This window comes from Protopterus annectens, chromosome 10.part0 (genome assembly GCF_019279795.1).
Source record: "Protopterus annectens isolate FY-2018-M chromosome 10.part0, PAN1.0, whole genome shotgun sequence".
NCBI lineage: Eukaryota > Metazoa > Chordata > Ceratodontiformes > Protopteridae > Protopterus > Protopterus annectens.
The window spans coordinates 1,608,206,375-1,608,223,234 of NC_056744.1; the positions used below are offsets into that span (position 1 = coordinate 1,608,206,375).

The 16,860-nt window shown below is 41.6% G+C and overlaps 2 protein-coding genes across 5 annotated transcripts in view; one reads left to right on the top strand and one right to left on the bottom strand.

Moving 5' to 3' along the window:
* Window positions 1-16,860, top strand: part of LOC122813785 (gamma-crystallin S-like) — a 455,826-nt gene that overhangs the window by 199,452 nt on the left and 239,514 nt on the right. The gene's annotated exons all lie outside the window — the stretch shown is intronic.
* ALDOA (aldolase, fructose-bisphosphate A) overlaps window positions 1-16,860 on the bottom strand; it is a 55,681-nt gene that overhangs the window by 12,250 nt on the left and 26,571 nt on the right. For 2 of the 4 annotated variants that reach the window (XM_044086280.1, XM_044086282.1), the window contains exons 2-4: window positions 3,423-3,543; window positions 1,052-1,263; window positions 105-159 (exon numbers count right to left, since the gene is read on the bottom strand). In XM_044086280.1, the coding sequence (XP_043942215.1) occupies window positions 105-159; window positions 1,052-1,263; window positions 3,423-3,534 (379 nt within the window). In that variant the 5' untranslated portion in view covers window positions 3,535-3,543. Of the gene's footprint in view, window positions 1-104; window positions 160-1,051; window positions 1,264-3,422; window positions 3,547-16,860 lie in introns of all 4 variants that reach the window. The other 2 variants (XM_044086281.1, XM_044086283.1) reach the window with 1 other exon arrangement.

The following is a 16,860-nucleotide window of genomic DNA, read 5'->3' on the forward strand; positions in this document are numbered from 1 at the left end:
TAAAATGGAGCCAAGAAATACCGCTTCCAACCAAGAATGCGGTGTTGTGTTAAAACACTACTCTATGATGTCCAATACACATTGCGCAATCAAAAGGCGCTCACCTTGGGTGGTGGTCTCTCCATTGGTTCCAGCTAGAGGGACAACACCTTTGTCAACCTGTACAAAGACGAAAGAAAAAAATATATATAAATCCATGTTTTGAAAACCATTCCGTCCATTTTATTCCACTATGAACTTTGAAAGACATGAAAAAGCAAAGAAAAATATAGTTTTGCTACATATTCTGTAAACTCAGCTAGTACTGTCACTTTACATTTGAGAAAGGGTAACATAAATGCTACATCCAGCCAGTGAGTTAATGGAGGACCTCAGAGAACCAAAGCCTCCTTACATGGAAATAAGCCCAATTAGTGATTAGTCATGTGTCAGCTGTTTGCACTATCCACAAGCTACATACAAAGATTTGACACTACCATAAGGGTAGTATACCAAAATGGGTTTAACAGCATTATTTACCTTAGACTCCAAAAATAGTGTAGTGACCAGGTTAGTGGCCTCTTTTTGGGGGGGGGGGGGCAGTGGTGGTATTTCTACTAAGGGAAATTTGGTCAGGGCATTGGGGAAACTTTACATCCACCTGCGCTACCGTCAACTCAAGCAGATAACATTCAGGAGTGTAGCCCCCCACCCCCAATACTGCAGTGTTGTGTCAGTAATCCACTCCCCTGGAGTGAGAAGAACCATAACCTTATGGCTTTCTAGCAAAATACGGTGTTAGACACTTACATGGCACTCCGACACCATGACAGTCAGAACTGTAATCTAGTAAAGTGTGTATGGTAGAAAATGCAAAAAGATACATGAATGAACTTTGGCACATCAGGATGGGACACTTTACTGTAGGTGGGTAGAGACCTCTCCCATGCAGGGAAATAACCACCACCCAGACAATGTTCCATGACAGTGCTTGAAAACTAGCCCTAAAGCAAAGGGACAACAGTAACATACAAAAGCGGACAATTTTTGGCTGCGGACATTCAACACCCACCTTAATGCCAACTTCAATTTTCAACTTCTTGGCAAGTTCAACAAAAGATACACCATCATCAGTCTTCTGGTACATGGTTTCATGGAAGAAGATTATCCCACCAACACAGTCTGCAAGTTCCTTGTTGGCAGTGAAGAGCAGCTGTCGGTAGCAGCGACGATTCTCTTCAATGTTGTCAACTCCAATAGAGGAGAATCTTTTGTCCATGCTACCTGCATTCAAAAATAAGAAAGAAGAATTTGCTTCAGTGACAAGTTAGAGCACCATCATCGCTTAACAACCAAAGGCTAGTCAGGACCTCTTAGTACCCCCCCCCCCCCAAAAAAGCCTGCTGCTCAAGTCATGTACATATTTGACCAAAAACCACGCGACTCCCAAATCCCCTACCAAATTCAGACAAACAAAATTGGAGCTCTCTAGAAGATGGCATTTCTTTCAATATGTCAGTCTAGTATGACAGTTAAAGCAGTTTATAATACATCCTCTGCATGGACAGGAACACCATTCAAATGCAAAGAGCCTAAAGCAACAAGGCATCTAGTAGATACATTGGCCATTATCTACACAGCCAGCCAAGTCTTCAAAGAAATGCAGACTAGCCCATACTGATCCTTGTTCCAACCCCCTTTCAGCCAAATGGACCATTTACTTGGGCAAGAACTGAATGAAAAGGGCTCTGCAGCACATGTCCAGTAAGCCACCTGCTACTCTGGCAAATGACTACTTCTCAGGACTGGCCTCATCCCATTAACAGTCTACAGTGTGGACCATGGTAATGTACAGTGGGGACACCCCCCCCCCCAACCAGAGGCGATAAGGCAAAGCTGCATCACTCCTTCAAGTCAGTTCCAATGAGCATCAGAGCTGCTAAAATGAAATCCCACACATGGGTCCTAGTGACAGCTTTAGCCCTCCATAACAAGAGAGTTGGCTAAACAGTTCTACATACATTCCATTTGCTCCTGCCCCAAGACATTCAAAACACCACTAACCCTACTGGCTAGGTGTACAGTCCACATAATTCAAGCAGTGTCTCCTAGTGTCCTACTCTACTATTGGCTATCAATATCTACAACAATCTACCACTCTGAGCAGCAGAGCTTTCCCAGTCTCCTACCTTGTCCTCCAAATAAAGAAAATCTTATACACACAGTGCTATTTCCCTCTCCCAACATGGTCTCCAAACTCCAGGAGTAGCCTAGTAAACCTCAACAACTTGCTGGCATTAATGAACTCCCTGTTCTGGGAAATTCATCCCAAGGTCCTCTGACTGACCTTGGCTCAAAAGGAGTAAGGCAGCAAGTTGTATGTGATTGCATCCAGGGTTCTAGTCCTGACATCTGATTACTGAGGAAGGGTTACATAATTAAGTCATTTGCCTTACAGGCACAAGGTGCAGGGTTTGATTTTCACATGGGTTAATGGTCTAGGCTTAAAATGGCCCACAAAGGCAGTTAACCTAGTACTAATCTATGAACTTAAACTTCAATGTTGCTTCTACCAAGATACCCCCTTGTTTATAGTCCATCCACACCCAGACACTGCCTCTCCCCCCTTTATAGTCCATCCACACCCAAAGTGCCACACCTTAGATTTGTTTACAAAGTGAAAGTACACATCCCACTGCCAATTTATTGAAGCCAGGGATGTCCACCCCTCATCTGCCCTCCACAGCTTTGTGGGGGGTATGAAATAGGGTACAGCCCTGTACAAGCTTGTAAGGACACCACCATAACACTTTTCTAGAGTTCCCCTCCTCTTCAATTACCATCTGATTCTTGTCCTTTTGGTCACCATCCTAAGCCCCTCTCGTTACATCAGAAGTCTTCTTGAAGTTAAGCTTGTACCCAGTTTGTCCTTGGTTCATTACCCCCCCCCACACCCAAAATGCAGACTTTTTCCTGATACCAGGATAATTTTCTTTGTAATGTGTACTTGCATGCTGATACTTTCCAGTACTCCCAAGGGCTCTTACCATTACCTGCTCTGATATCTATGGTCATGTAGAGCATGTCACAGCCTGCAGTCCTGCATTTCCAGCATTCAAATTGGACATCCATACCAACACATTACATACTGTGCACCTGACTATCCGCTATCTAGATTTCCCTCCAGCCTTTCGATTTGCCTCTAAACATGCACAATGTGCTTTTATTTCCCCACCATTCACTATCCAGATGACAACCCCAATGCATACCCATCTAGAGCCATCTGATGAGAGCTGCCTATAAAATGCATTTCAGAATTGGGGGGGTTATTACACATTTTCCACCCATTGATGAACATTAGTCAGGGGTGGAGCACAATACTGTGAATGCCAATCCCCCTCAGAGCTTTAAAGATAATGAAAAAGTACCATAAACGTCCTTACCTGTAGATTCATCAGCTGCTAGAATTCCTTTGCCATTTGCAACAATACGGTGGGCAATATCAGCCAGCTCCTTTTTGTGTTCAGGAGAAAATGGGTTGTGCTGGTGAGTCATCTTTGGTTACTGCTAGTGGGAAATAGAGGAGGCACAGAAAAAAAGAAATCAGTTGAAAACCACACGCGGTTTGCTGTACAGGTTACACCATGACAATCTAAGTGTTCTGCACCAATAGTCCATTCCAAATGTTAACAGCCTTCAACAAACATGTATACTGACTACACCCTCCCCATCTAGAATTTTAAATGGCACGTTACATTTTTTAAAGCTCCAGTTTCATGGAATAACTATGATTTGACACATGCAAAGCTGCAGTCATGAATGTGCAAATGCTCTCCCACATACACAGCCAAGAACATGAGTGCCGTAAGTGTTCCATACTTCTGAGAGTAAACAAGTTCAGCATGTGCTTTGAGAAATGCAAATCCTCCAGACCACAGAAGCAGAGCACAGCACCAACATACACTACTGTTGCAAAGTCCAATTTCCTCAAGACACCAAATAACAGCTAACGGAGCTAAATTAAACCATAAAAGACCAGTCAACTGCTTATACACCACAAAATATATCAAAAGCACACATTTTATAACCAAACTAAGGCTTCTGGGTAAGCTAGCATGTCAAAACAAGACGCAAGTACCATTTCTAACTAGGACAGGGATTGCTACAAACTTACCTCACATAAATGTAGATTACATGCAAACTCATCTTGCTCTTTTACATCATGTTCTAACAGTAAATTAGAAAGCTTGCATAGTCTTACATAACTGCCACCCCCCCCAAAGGCACACGTATGACAAGTGCACTCGTCACACCAAATAAGGTGTACAGATTGTGTGGAATGAATGGATCATTACAGAAAGAGTAGGCTCATCACATTAGCAAAGGGACGGGAAGAAAAAAAACACACACACGAGTACTTTCCCTAAATGTCTGGAGATAAAGCTATTACAGTCTCCCTTTAGAATTAATGTCTCACCTGCACAGATTATACATTTACAATAAAATGCTCTCCCTTTTGTACTGAGTGGAAAACTGACAATTTTTGCCACAGGTAAACTCCGCAGTCTAGAATGTAATGTTGAATTTTGAACAGAATAAAAAAGGCAACCTACTCAAGCCTGTACTAGTCTTGTAGAATACCTTACAAGTGTTGAGAACCGATCTACTACTGGTTGCTCAAGTATCTAGACAAAATCTAGAGATATTGCTGAACTCAAAATTCTAACTGAATTGGCGAGTGGGGGCTTAGTCATATGAGACAGCAAGTCTCACCAACAAAACGCAAAAGCTGGAGATTACTTCATACTATCCCAGTTGAATGTATGGCTCCTGATTATGTACATGAAGCATTACCCACAAAAACTGAATTGACCAGACTGGGCTCCTGTGGCAGACCCATGCATAAATGGATACAGCCCATAAAGTGCTATGGGAAATCCACACCTTCAGATCACATTTGATAATTCACCTTTGGCGACTACAACATGCATGCTGGTACAGCAGACTTCAAATGTGCACTTTACATACGGTACTCCTAGCACTATGAAGCAGACACAGCGAGTGTTGAATGCAACCCAAATCTGAGGTTGGTTCAGGTTTTGTTTTTTTTAATATATAAACAACTTGCTAATGGGGTGGTAAGAACCAGACAAGAAAATTAAAAATGTGGGACAAAAAGGCATTTCCTTGAGATAGGTATCCAAACAAGTGAGATCCGTACCAATAGAAAGGATTAGAGTTTGGCATAATGATTAAAGGTACCCCACAGATGCAAGGTACAGGGCTCAATTCTTGCCTAGAAATGAAAGTTAGTTGCCCTTGTAGGACATTTTAGGACTAGCTAGCTTAGTGTTCATCTATAAAGCAAAGTTCTTGCTTCTGCGTTTGGGAATGGGATAGACTGGCATAATTGTTTAAGCCTCTACCTCAAAAGGTAAGATTTGATAACCTAAAATACCCATACTTTCATTTGCTGAAGGTCAAAGTCACGATCTATATTACTGGAAAGTTCTTAGGGTGGAAATGGCAGACCCCCCCCCCGTCCAATACTGCATATACTACACAAATTTCAATGCAAAGCATTTTCTATATATTCAGTCTTCAGATCTTGGGGGGGGGGGGGCAGCTGCCCCCTCCATCTTATTCTTTTGTCAAACAGCATAAAGTCATGCCAAAAGAAGGTTCAAGAATCTGAAGTCATGTGAGATGCACATCCATGAAATGTTATTTGGAATAAAATGCAATGCATTTACATTTAAAAGTTCTATTATAGAGAGAGAGAGAGCCAGCCTAACTACTGGCTATTTTTGTAGTCAACTAGCTTCTTCAGGGACTTAAAGGCAGTAAGCATGCTGTGCAATAGTTTAAAGGCCATAACCCAGATTGGAGACCAAGGTAAACAGGTTTTCAGGCATACAAAAGATGTCCCATCCTTAAAGTGGACTCAAAAGGCAGCCTGAATACAAGAAACAAAACAGACACTGTCACGAGACAGATCTACAGTAAATATTCATAGGTGTCAATAGCCACACAAAATTCTACTTCAGTGCTTAAAATCAGAAAGCTGTGGGTTACATTCTTATTCCAGATGACTGCAATTTTCAAATTGCTGACATTGGTTCATAGGAAGTACTAGGCTAGCTGCCCTTGAGGGCAATTTGAAGCCTAGCAAATTCCCCTTTCAAAAGGGAGTTAAACCCAGTACCTTGTGTGTGCAGTAAATATGTTTTTAATCATGCAACTCCCAATCCTTTTGAATACAGGATGCTTCACTCCTGTGTAATCCTTCAGATGAGAACTGGAGATAGCTTAGGTGGAGATAGCTTAGGTGGACGTACAAGACTGTAAAACACTTACCCAAGACACTGGTTGGAAGTCCTGGCCAAATACCACCTTGGATCTCCCGTGAAGAGGCTGCCAACTTATGGTACCAAATCCGGTCGAACAGTAAGTGAATGTATAAATAATGGGAAGTCACAAATTCACCCCAGCTGGTTGCATGTGTCCCTAATAGGCAGAAGCAGCTCAAATGCCTCAAGGCACATGCACACACACACTTTACTCCTTGGGCAGTGACAACTGGGGCACAAATGGCTAGCTAGGTTTAGAAAGGCTGTTAGCAGAGTAACCTCGAATGATCCTATGGATAAAATCTCTTGGTGGGATCTCGTTTTCAGAGCTGCCAACCCCATTTGCTCAACTCTTGAAATGTCTAGCTCATGGTTTCAAGAGCACTAAATGCCTAGCTCATGGTTTCAAGAGCACTAAATGCCTTCCACTGCCAAACAAGCTACATCTTGGATCACACACTGTTTTGAGAATATCAACAGTGACAAGCAAGCAACAATACCTAAACAAATCTAAATAAAAATTGAAGTAGAATCGGGGGGGGGGGGGGTAAACAAAGGTGTGGCAAATGCACAATGGGAGGCAAGGGCCACACCCCCTAGAAAAACTAACACAAAAGTAAGCACTGCAGATATCCATATTAGCACCCCCTGTAGTGCTAGGGGGAGGGAGAGAAGTCAAATGGCAAAAAGTAAATAAAATAGGCTGCACTGAGCATTTGACAGTTGAACAGATTTTAAAGCATCTTCACAATGAAGTGCCAATGACCCGAATCCTGGAATCACAGAACAGACAGCATTATCTAGCATAGGTGTGAAGAGGCAGCCATGACTGGAAGTAGCCATTCATGGTGGAGTAGCATTCAACTTCATTAAAGGAAAACCATTCCTACAGACTCAAAACAGGTTTATTTCATCATGGTTTGGTGTTTTCTACACGTTTTAACACCACTCTGGGACTATTTACAAGTGTTTAGATATTTTTATACATTCTGACTACATGGGGTCTGGCATCTTGAAGTAATTCCGATTTTTAGTCAGCCTCTAGGTATCCCAGAATTCATTGCTAGTCTAAATAAATGCATCATTTTTGCCACTTTCCCTAAAAGGTTCCGTCACTGCACTGATTTTACAGGCATTCACTGTTGTGTTGTAGTCACCTAGTTTTGGTTAACGTGTTTTGAAGTAGTCATTGAAAGGAAAAAATAAGCAGTGCAAATGCCACAGAACAGAATTGAAAATTGCATTTTATTGCAGCTTCCTCTTAGAAATGCTAATTTGATTTCTTTTGACATGCCTGAATTGTAAAGCAGAGCAAACACCTCAGCAGGGTAAAGTGCCTTGGTAAAACGAAAAAGCAGAGCAGTAGAGCAATTCCAAGGCACACCAATAGCCAATAATCCAAAGCTTCCAAACGAAAAAAGACCTTTATTGCAGCAGAACTTCTCCACACAGTAAGCGCTTTCACGTTGTATAAACGCTTCTTCAGACTTGAAGTCTAAAGAAGCGTTTATACAGCATGAAAGCGCTTACTGTGTGGAGAAGTTCTGCTGCAATAAAGGTCTTTTTTCGTTTGGAAGCTTTGGATTATTGGCTATTGGTGTGCCTTGGAATTGCTCTACTACGCCTGAATTGTAGTTCAAGGTACCCTTTATACCTACCTTCCCAAATGCCAAGGGTAATTTGGCCCATTATCTGCATGGGATAGACAGCTCGTGCGGTGAGCTGACTAATGTACTGTTTTGACAACCTTTCCTTCCTTACAGTGGGGCACTTGTTGCACTCTTCCTGCTGTCAAATCTAGATCCGAGCTCCACAACACTGGAAGAAATTACAACTTTGCAAACTATCAGACTCCTAGTTTCTTTCCTCCAGTTTGGCTAAATAGCCAACAACTGATAGACTATAAAATAGGATACATTTCATGTACTTGCATGACAATAGTCGCATGTTTTTTTAAGTGGGTAATTTAAGATTAAAAAGGTACGACATACTTCATGTAATCTTATGTAGTGTTGTCTATTGTGACAGACCTCTGCTTCCTATGTAAAAAGATGCAATGTGTACGCATGGTCATTGCAAAGCTGCTGTTATTACTGTTACCTGTAGTTCCTCACTGTACTGGTCACATATCAGTAGGGCTGTTCAGATAACCGATATTAGTTTGTCATTTAGATTAGAATAGAGTGGGCTGGGCAAGGCAGCTCTGACATCACTATGTGGGAGGTTCACTGCCTCAGCACATGCAAATAAGGTAGTGGTTACATCACTTTGTGGGAGGAAACATCCTGGCAAACTACAGCAAGGGGTCTGGCAGTGACATAAGCAATTAAGAGCCAGCTAGAGGTTTTTCAACTGGGTTGTCAAACTGAAACTAAAACAGTACAGAAAGGTAGGAAGCCTATGAGGAACAGTAGAGTGGGTTACTTTTTAAAGCTGTTATTTTTTGAACCAGGATCAAAACAGGGACTAAGATACAGGAGAACCAGATTGCTCAACCTGTTAACAAGGAGAGAAGTTTACCAATGAGAGAGAGAAAGCCAGGTTACTGAAAAATCCTATCCTAATTTTGTGGACTTAGGTGAGCCACAAATATCTGCCTAGTGAGACTAAATATTTTGCTCTTTAGCAGAAGGACAATTTAACTAAGGTAAAGGATAATAATGAACTATATTTTCTCCATTTTGAAATAAAGAACGGCATTGGTTTAGTAAACCCTGGCATGACTATAGGCAACTAATGTCCTGCAAGACATCCCCTCGGGATAAGCAAATTACAGCAAAGGCTATTAACTAGATGAGACAGAAATTTTGTCTTAACTGCACCACATCTTGGATACAAGTATTTTGGTCTCACTGCCCGTCACAGAAGTACAATTTGCATATACTACTCAAATAGTGGGGCATTTCAATCCTCCAGGATCTGCATGCACTAGTCATAATGGACTATGCTACTAACATCAGGAAGCAGTGCTATCACATAATGTCAACACCCTTTCCATGAAATGGTACCAGTTCCTTTCCTAAAGGATACTTATTGACCCATTACATTTAGTCTGGGGTACTGCACAGCAGGTATGTCAGTACCTTTAAGTCTAACATTTGAAACCATCAGTCTACTACCTGTAGACTGGAGGACAGAAAGGCTGCGGAAATCCCTGCTAAGGAAGGCTGTGGATGCAGATGGCGAAACTAGTTACCTTTCTTATTCTTCGCAGTTCAGTGGTGCAACAGGCATCTCACTCTCCTTTGGTACAGAAGGCTGTGGGTTCTGTTTCCACTGTTGAAACTGCTGTGCAGTACAAGGGTGGCGCTGCATGAGTGTATCTTCCTTCAAATTAGACATTAAACTGAGACCCACCTGCTTGAGTTGGCGGTAGCTCAGTTGGACAAAGGATCCTATGGCACCTGTCGAAGAGAGCAGGGAAAGTAAATAAAAATTGAAGTGCTACAGGCTTTGACTGGATTTACCCAGGCAAGGAGAGCTTTAAAGACTGCTGGGACACAGTAGGCACATTATTCACTCCAGTACTACATACATCAGCAGCTAACTGCCCAAGTGCAGCAGGGAATTTAGTAATGAGGCTGTTGTGGACAATTCACCCAGGATACCAGGACACTTGTGGCAGCCCTCAATAGAAGAAATATCTGGCCATGTGGCAGGGGCTATTTGAGGTGGTGGAAAGAGTAAATGCAGTTAGGCTACAAGGTTAGATGGCCAGGACAGATAGATACATGTACTGAAGCCACAAAGTACAGGGTTCTGCAGAAAGCTTACCACTCCTACAGGAGAGATCAGGGAGTACCTATACAAAGTGCAGAGATGTTAGGATTCAAGTAAAACTAAAAGGAGCAAAGGGTTGTCCGAGATCATACAAATGGATGGCGAAATTTTACAGCAGCAAACTAATTCAGTTTATTAAACGTGATGGAAGTATTAATCTAATTTTAGTAAGCTTGATATTTTCATGACAGCCAACCAATGTCTAAAATTCCATATCTGTCCATGAAACTGACCCACCCCATTTGTGAGTTTGCAGCCTTTTCTAAGCTCATGCTGGGCCAGATAGTTAACAAAATGTCTGGTTACGCTGGAGACACCTGCCATACATTTTTAGTGCCGGACACAAGTCGGCAGAAGGTTGATGGGTCTGAGCAAAAAGTGATTTTGTACGAATGCTCTCTTTTCCTAAAAAGGAAATTTCTAAACACATTCTGCTTCACTTTCTCTGCCATCAGTAAAGGCCTCAAGTGCCCTTTACAATATTTTCTTTCCTTTCCCTTTTCAAGTTGCCCTTCCCTTGTCAATGGTGCATTTAATATTTCAGAATAGTCCCCCCCCCATATTCCAGCTGCTTAAGAGTTCACCTTCAACTGCTTTGCAATTCAGTTTCATTTACTGCACTCTTGTTCTAACCCCCCATTCAAAGCATCTTTCTATGCTTCAGTTTTATCCCCCCGCTGGCATCGGTCTTGTACAAATTTTTACTTCAGTCTCTCCTAATCAGCTCACCTTCAGTTCCTTACTGTTTGCTGGACAAATTACTCATCAACACTCAAGACCCCCCCCCCCCCCAACTGTAATTTCAACCAAATTCTATTCTTATATTTTGCCACATTTTCTCCTGACTGGATGCAGAATCCCTATGATTACAGTCATGCCCACCCCCAGAGCTATAAAATGAACTACTACTACATACATTAGTCATAGAATGTAACAGCTCTCAGAAATGCTCACATTTCAACATGTATAAAGACTTACGTCACTAACACTACCTTCACTTTTTGAAGGCTGCCAACTTTAAGCAGACACACTATGGATAACATGACAAAGTAAATTAGGCTTCAAAATCTAGCTGCCCCAGCATCTGCCTTTTTCTACAAAAAACAGACATTGCTATCTTAGATGTTGGAAAACTGTTGCAGCCAAGTTTCTGTTGTAAGCACATAAACTTGCTCGACAAAGAATGTTAGATAGACTAAAGCAGCAGGAATCTGAATCAAGTAAAACAGATGACAACTTCATCTTAATCTCCTTACTTTTGCTGCAAAGGGTAATATAGTAAAGGACAGATGACCAAAGGAAGAGTTTTTATTCCAAAGCATTACTTTCTGCATTTTGTTTCACTGCAGTTTTACCTTTAAAAGTAAATTGTACTAGAGCAGGTAAGATAACAGTCTTGTCCAGTCTACTCTGCTCCTGTTGGGTAGAGGCACAGCATGCAAAGGGCACTGAAGATACCTGGTCATCCATACAGACTAGTTTCTTCAGAACATCCACAGTCTGGATTGGTAGCCATGCTGCCTAACAAGTCACCTGTTGCAGCTGCACCAGCATTTAGTCAGTCCCCATTTACAATTCCATGAGCCTTCCCAGTAACTCATCCATGGGACAAGTCAGCCACACTCACACAAAGCACTACAGAGAAGCTGAAGCCTGCCAACAGTATAAGACCACTATACTTTCCAGTTTCAAAAAAGCAATACACATTCCCTTCAGAAAAAGGCCATCATTAACAGGGAAAAAAAAAAAAAAAAAAAAAAGGTCTGCAATGTACCAGGTCCAGCTTCAATCTCTAAAAAGCAGGCACTTCCACAAGCCAGCCCCACTTGGGCGCTTCTCATACAACATTTTCATGTTATTTCCAAACATGGGAAGAGAAACCCCCCAAATTCAGTCCTTAAAATATCCCTGACCAACTTGCACGTTTTGCTTTGTCTCTCCTACAACAGATGATTTTGGGAGACTAGGTGGTAGAATGCAATGACAAAATTATAGAGGTTTTACTTTTGGGGAAATGTTAGCTTACACTTCTTGTAATCTTTTCAAATATAAAAAGACAATCAAGACAATCTAGCTAAGTGTTGAATATTCTCACAACACATCGATACACTTGAATACACACACTTTCCATAACCATCACGTTGCGATACAAACTTCAAGACAACCCTCAATGGCAGTTCAAGTTGTCAAAACTCTCCAAGCCATGACCTTTTCGGTGGAGGCCCACGGAAAAGTTTCACAAATAAGAGTCCAAAATACACATGTTATGCAACTGTATAGAAGAGATCCAAATATTTATAGGACATCTTACAAGAATTTCAGCAATAGGCATAAGAACAAACAGCAAGCTAAATTCATTAGTAGGTTGTACGTAGCACAGCAAAGAGGGCGAGACTTGGTAATCATACACAAGTGGTGACAGATCATGTAACTCTTAAGTTATACGTCCTGCTAATGACAGATGAACTGAAGAATCGTGGCATCGAAGTACAAGATGGTTAAGCAAGCATCAAGATAGGGATACTCACCAAGTTTGTTCTTAGACCACCCAGTAAAAGTACCGAATACAGAGATTTTTTAAGTGTGGTGGGGATATTTACAGATAGTTTAGCAGAACTATACAACTCAAACATTTGTACTGGTTTAGTTAACAGATCATGTCAAACACGATACTCAGAAAAGATACAGGTAACCCACCTGGTTAGCAAAAGCAAATCAATCCGACAGACATTTAAGACTAGTTTCAAATGCGAGGCAGTCACTGGTTAGCATCAAGTGCTACTATTCTTACATTTCAGTATCAAGAGGAAAATAGGGCACATCCTGCCAAGTTATTGGACTTGTGAACTCAAGTCACTGAACGAAAGAATCCAGAGTTGTGCATTTTTGTGGACTATGTACGGTACTTAAAATGCAATTAGTAGAGGACAAGGTGATGCAATAAGGCAAGGCATGCAGGATTAGCAGTTTGAGCACTACAATGGTGTAACCTACAAGACAGGCTTAATGCAAACCACACCGCTGTGGTATTGTTTGCCAATAGTTTAGTGAGACCAGCAGACAAAATCAAGATTGGGAGAATTACATAGCAGGGATGTGAAAGAGGAAGGCAGCCCAAATGAAATTGGCTCTGCTATAGTTAGATTCTACACAGTGTCCTCTGAACTGCAAGCTGCTGAACTGCACCATTTCACGTCAGTACATGCACTGTAGAATTACTGTGTGTTGGCACCAACTCATTCACCTACAAAAATATTTGACATCCCTGGCACTATTTCAGGAAAACAAACTGCAATACAGCACCAGTGCAACACTTCAGAAATTCCAGAAGAAAATAAGCATATAAATGTTGAATTCCAACAAGAATGTAGCTCTCCCACAACATAGACAATGTGCATCACCTTGCAATGAAAGGTTAATCACAGTCCTATCCTTAGCAAGAAAAAAATAATTTAAAAAATTCTTATTCCACAAGTAGCACATACCTTCCCCCTGCATCCCTGAAACACTAAACTCTGCTAAAATTACACATTTTGCACACTGAAGAGGACAAAGGGCACCTATACAGCAAGTTTTACAAGATGTCTCACACTTGTGAAGTAGCTTTTAAAAAAAATGTTGCTTGGGTTATAATACATGTGAAGCATGTTTATAAATGTGAACTTAATACAGTTTGAATACTTTTATATAACTGTAAATTTACTTTACGTAACAAGTGTTAATGCAGTAGGTGTTTAACAGGGGGAAGCATCACACAAAACAAGGATATCTAATCATGACTAGAATTAATACTCTCTCCTTTTCTATCTCAGTCATGCATCAAGTTTTCGTAAAACCATCCAGAACACAACTGTTTTTTTTTTTAATCTAGAAAGATTTGCTACTCTCTTTTACTTATTTGTTGCTCTGTAAATCTGTAACGCTTATTTGCATTTTTTTGGAGCTGTTCTCCCCAGGACTCCGTTGAAAATGAGCTCCTCATGGCCCATACTGGTAAACAAACTGCAAATAAATAAAATTTATCAAGCTAACTGCTACATTCTGCATCAGATGGAGGGGAGGGGGGTATAAACAGTTGCACAGTTAATATCGTTAAACATATGCATCTCCCTTTTACAAGCAAGTTCCTCCCATGACTTCAAGGACATGGAAATCCCATGTGCCACTCCCTTACAACCCCTCAAGGGCATGGAATCTGACACACCCAAGACAAACAGCACAGACATCCGCTCTACGTCAAACATATGAAACAAGCTCTGCATCACAGGAGTACGATATGGAAAAATCGCAACAAGCACAGTGTGGTTTGGAGGATGAACCCTTACCCTTTCAAAATACACTCTGCCCAGGGTCTCTCTTGGCTGAGACATCACCCACTGCTCTAGACTGGCAGCTCCAGTCTAGGAACAACTCAGCCTGTGGTCATTCTTTCCAGAAGTTTCCCTGTTGAAACAGTCACCAAGGCCATTGACTAGGGTAAGGTGGTCCACACAACCTACCTGGACCTTGCAAAAGCCTTCGATACAATACCCCACTCACTCAGGCATTATAGATAAGCTCACCAGCTTAAATATAAACCCCTATGTCACTAGATGGGCTGCAAACTGGCTCAAGGACAGAACCCACATGGTTAGAATTGCTGGAGCCATGTCAGACTCCAAAACAGTTACAAGTGGCGTCCCACCAGGCTCAGTCCTGGGACCTCTCGTTCGGAATATATTTTTCGGAGGTACAGGCTAACATGGAAGGACTGTGGCGGACCAAGTTCGCAGATGACTGCAAACTGGGCGCCATAATCTACTCTCCAGCTGACGCAAGCATCCTACAAAAGGGCCTCAGAAACAGACAACTGGTGCCAGAGCCATGGCCTCAAGCTAAATGGCAAAAAGTTTATAGTCATCCCCTTTGGCAAAAACAAAGTGCCCACAAATTACCACATAGGTGGTAATTACATACGGAAGTAGTGATTAGGGACCTGGGGACCCAGGTTGATAGCAATCTCTCATTTGACAACCACGTGGCCAAAGTGGTTAGAAAAACATTTTATATAGCCCACCTAATCATGAAGGGATTCACACATCTAGATCAGGGGAGGTCATCGTGCCTCTTTACTCATCCCTCATCAGGCCCATAATGGAGTACAATGCCCTTTTTTGGATGTACATTACCAGACACCTGCAGCAATTGGAAAGACCCCAAAAGTACCTCACCAAGAGGATCAAAGGGCTCAAACAGGTGCCATATGCTGCCCAGTTAAAGAAACTCCAGCTCTACTCAGAGGCAATCTGTGCCCGACGTATAAAGCCATGCCCAACCCGGAATTAATGGACATGCTGCACCTCAGAAAATCCAAATCCCATCGAGCTACGTGCTCGAGAGACTTGAGCCTCAGCATTGAAATAAAATAGGACATGCTGGAGGGACAGGATTCATAACCCAGAGGCTCCCTTCACTCTGGAATAATATCCCAGTCAAGGTTAGGCAGAGTCCCTCATCAAGAGGAATCTTGATGAGTGGATGGGAGATTGTAGGTTTACCCCGGGTATCACTTCTGTGTCACTGTTAGACAGAGGCAGAGTATACTAACCTCGAAAAAAGGGCATAGCAAAATTTTAAAATGGGTGGCGAAAGCCAAACACATTCTGGCAGGGCTTATAAATGCCCTAGGGCAGACAGCCTAGTATGAACCTATGAACCTTATGAGCAAAACAGAGCCCCAAACCATCCAGGAGTTGTGGGGAGGGGGATGTCAGAAAAAGTATCCCATTTTCACCCAACACTATACATCAAAATGAAAACCGATTACCATGTCAGCTTTTCTGCCTTTACATTTATTCTTTCAATATCAAACTCCTGTCAGAACTACTAAATATCAAGACTTAAGATAGGATAATTCTAGAAGCCAACGGCAAGATACTGGAAAATGTGCCATAATACTGTTAGACAACCAAGCTAATGCAGTACTTGATTGACCTTTACTGCTATTGATAAGATGGGTAGGTAGGCTGGTCAGCCAGCTCTTCAGTCACGATTCAAGCTCCAGTGATCAGTACAAGACAGTACATATCAAAGTATTTACCAAAAAACAGAACAGAAGTATACAACAGTCAAAAGCAGGTTTGCCAAGAAAACAAATGCTTTCATTGTTGGTGAGAATGGAACTCGGGATCCATTAAAAATACCTTTCAACCCACAGACAGAAAAATTGGTACAGCATTCTTGAAAACATGGGTACAGCCAGTCAAAAAAGAAAAATATGTATTTAATTAGCATAAAATTTAAATGCCAAAAAGTACACTTTTCCCACTATTACAACTGTTTGATACTACGCAGGTCATAAAGACAAACTTAAAACCTGAGAACAAACATTTACAGATAATATACACACAACCTATCAAAAATAGTCACCAGCAAGGCCAGCTTTAGGCCAATAAGACCAATTTGGTCAAAGGAACATGCACCTATGGGGGACACTAAATTATGATAAGGCCGTTATATTACGCCTTATACAACCTACAAGATTTGCCCAAGTCATTACAACAAAGTTTAAGGCATGCATCTGTTTGTAGTTGCTGCAGAAACAAAACTACCCTTAACATTAGAATGCAATGTCACACCACTTGTATAGCAGTGTTGGCTGCTCATGCCCGCACAGTAGTTACTGCTGCAGAGTGCCCGACATGAGCTTTTCAACCTAAAAACTGACAGCAAATTTAAATGGTTGTGTTTCTTTCCACTTATTGTTGCAGAA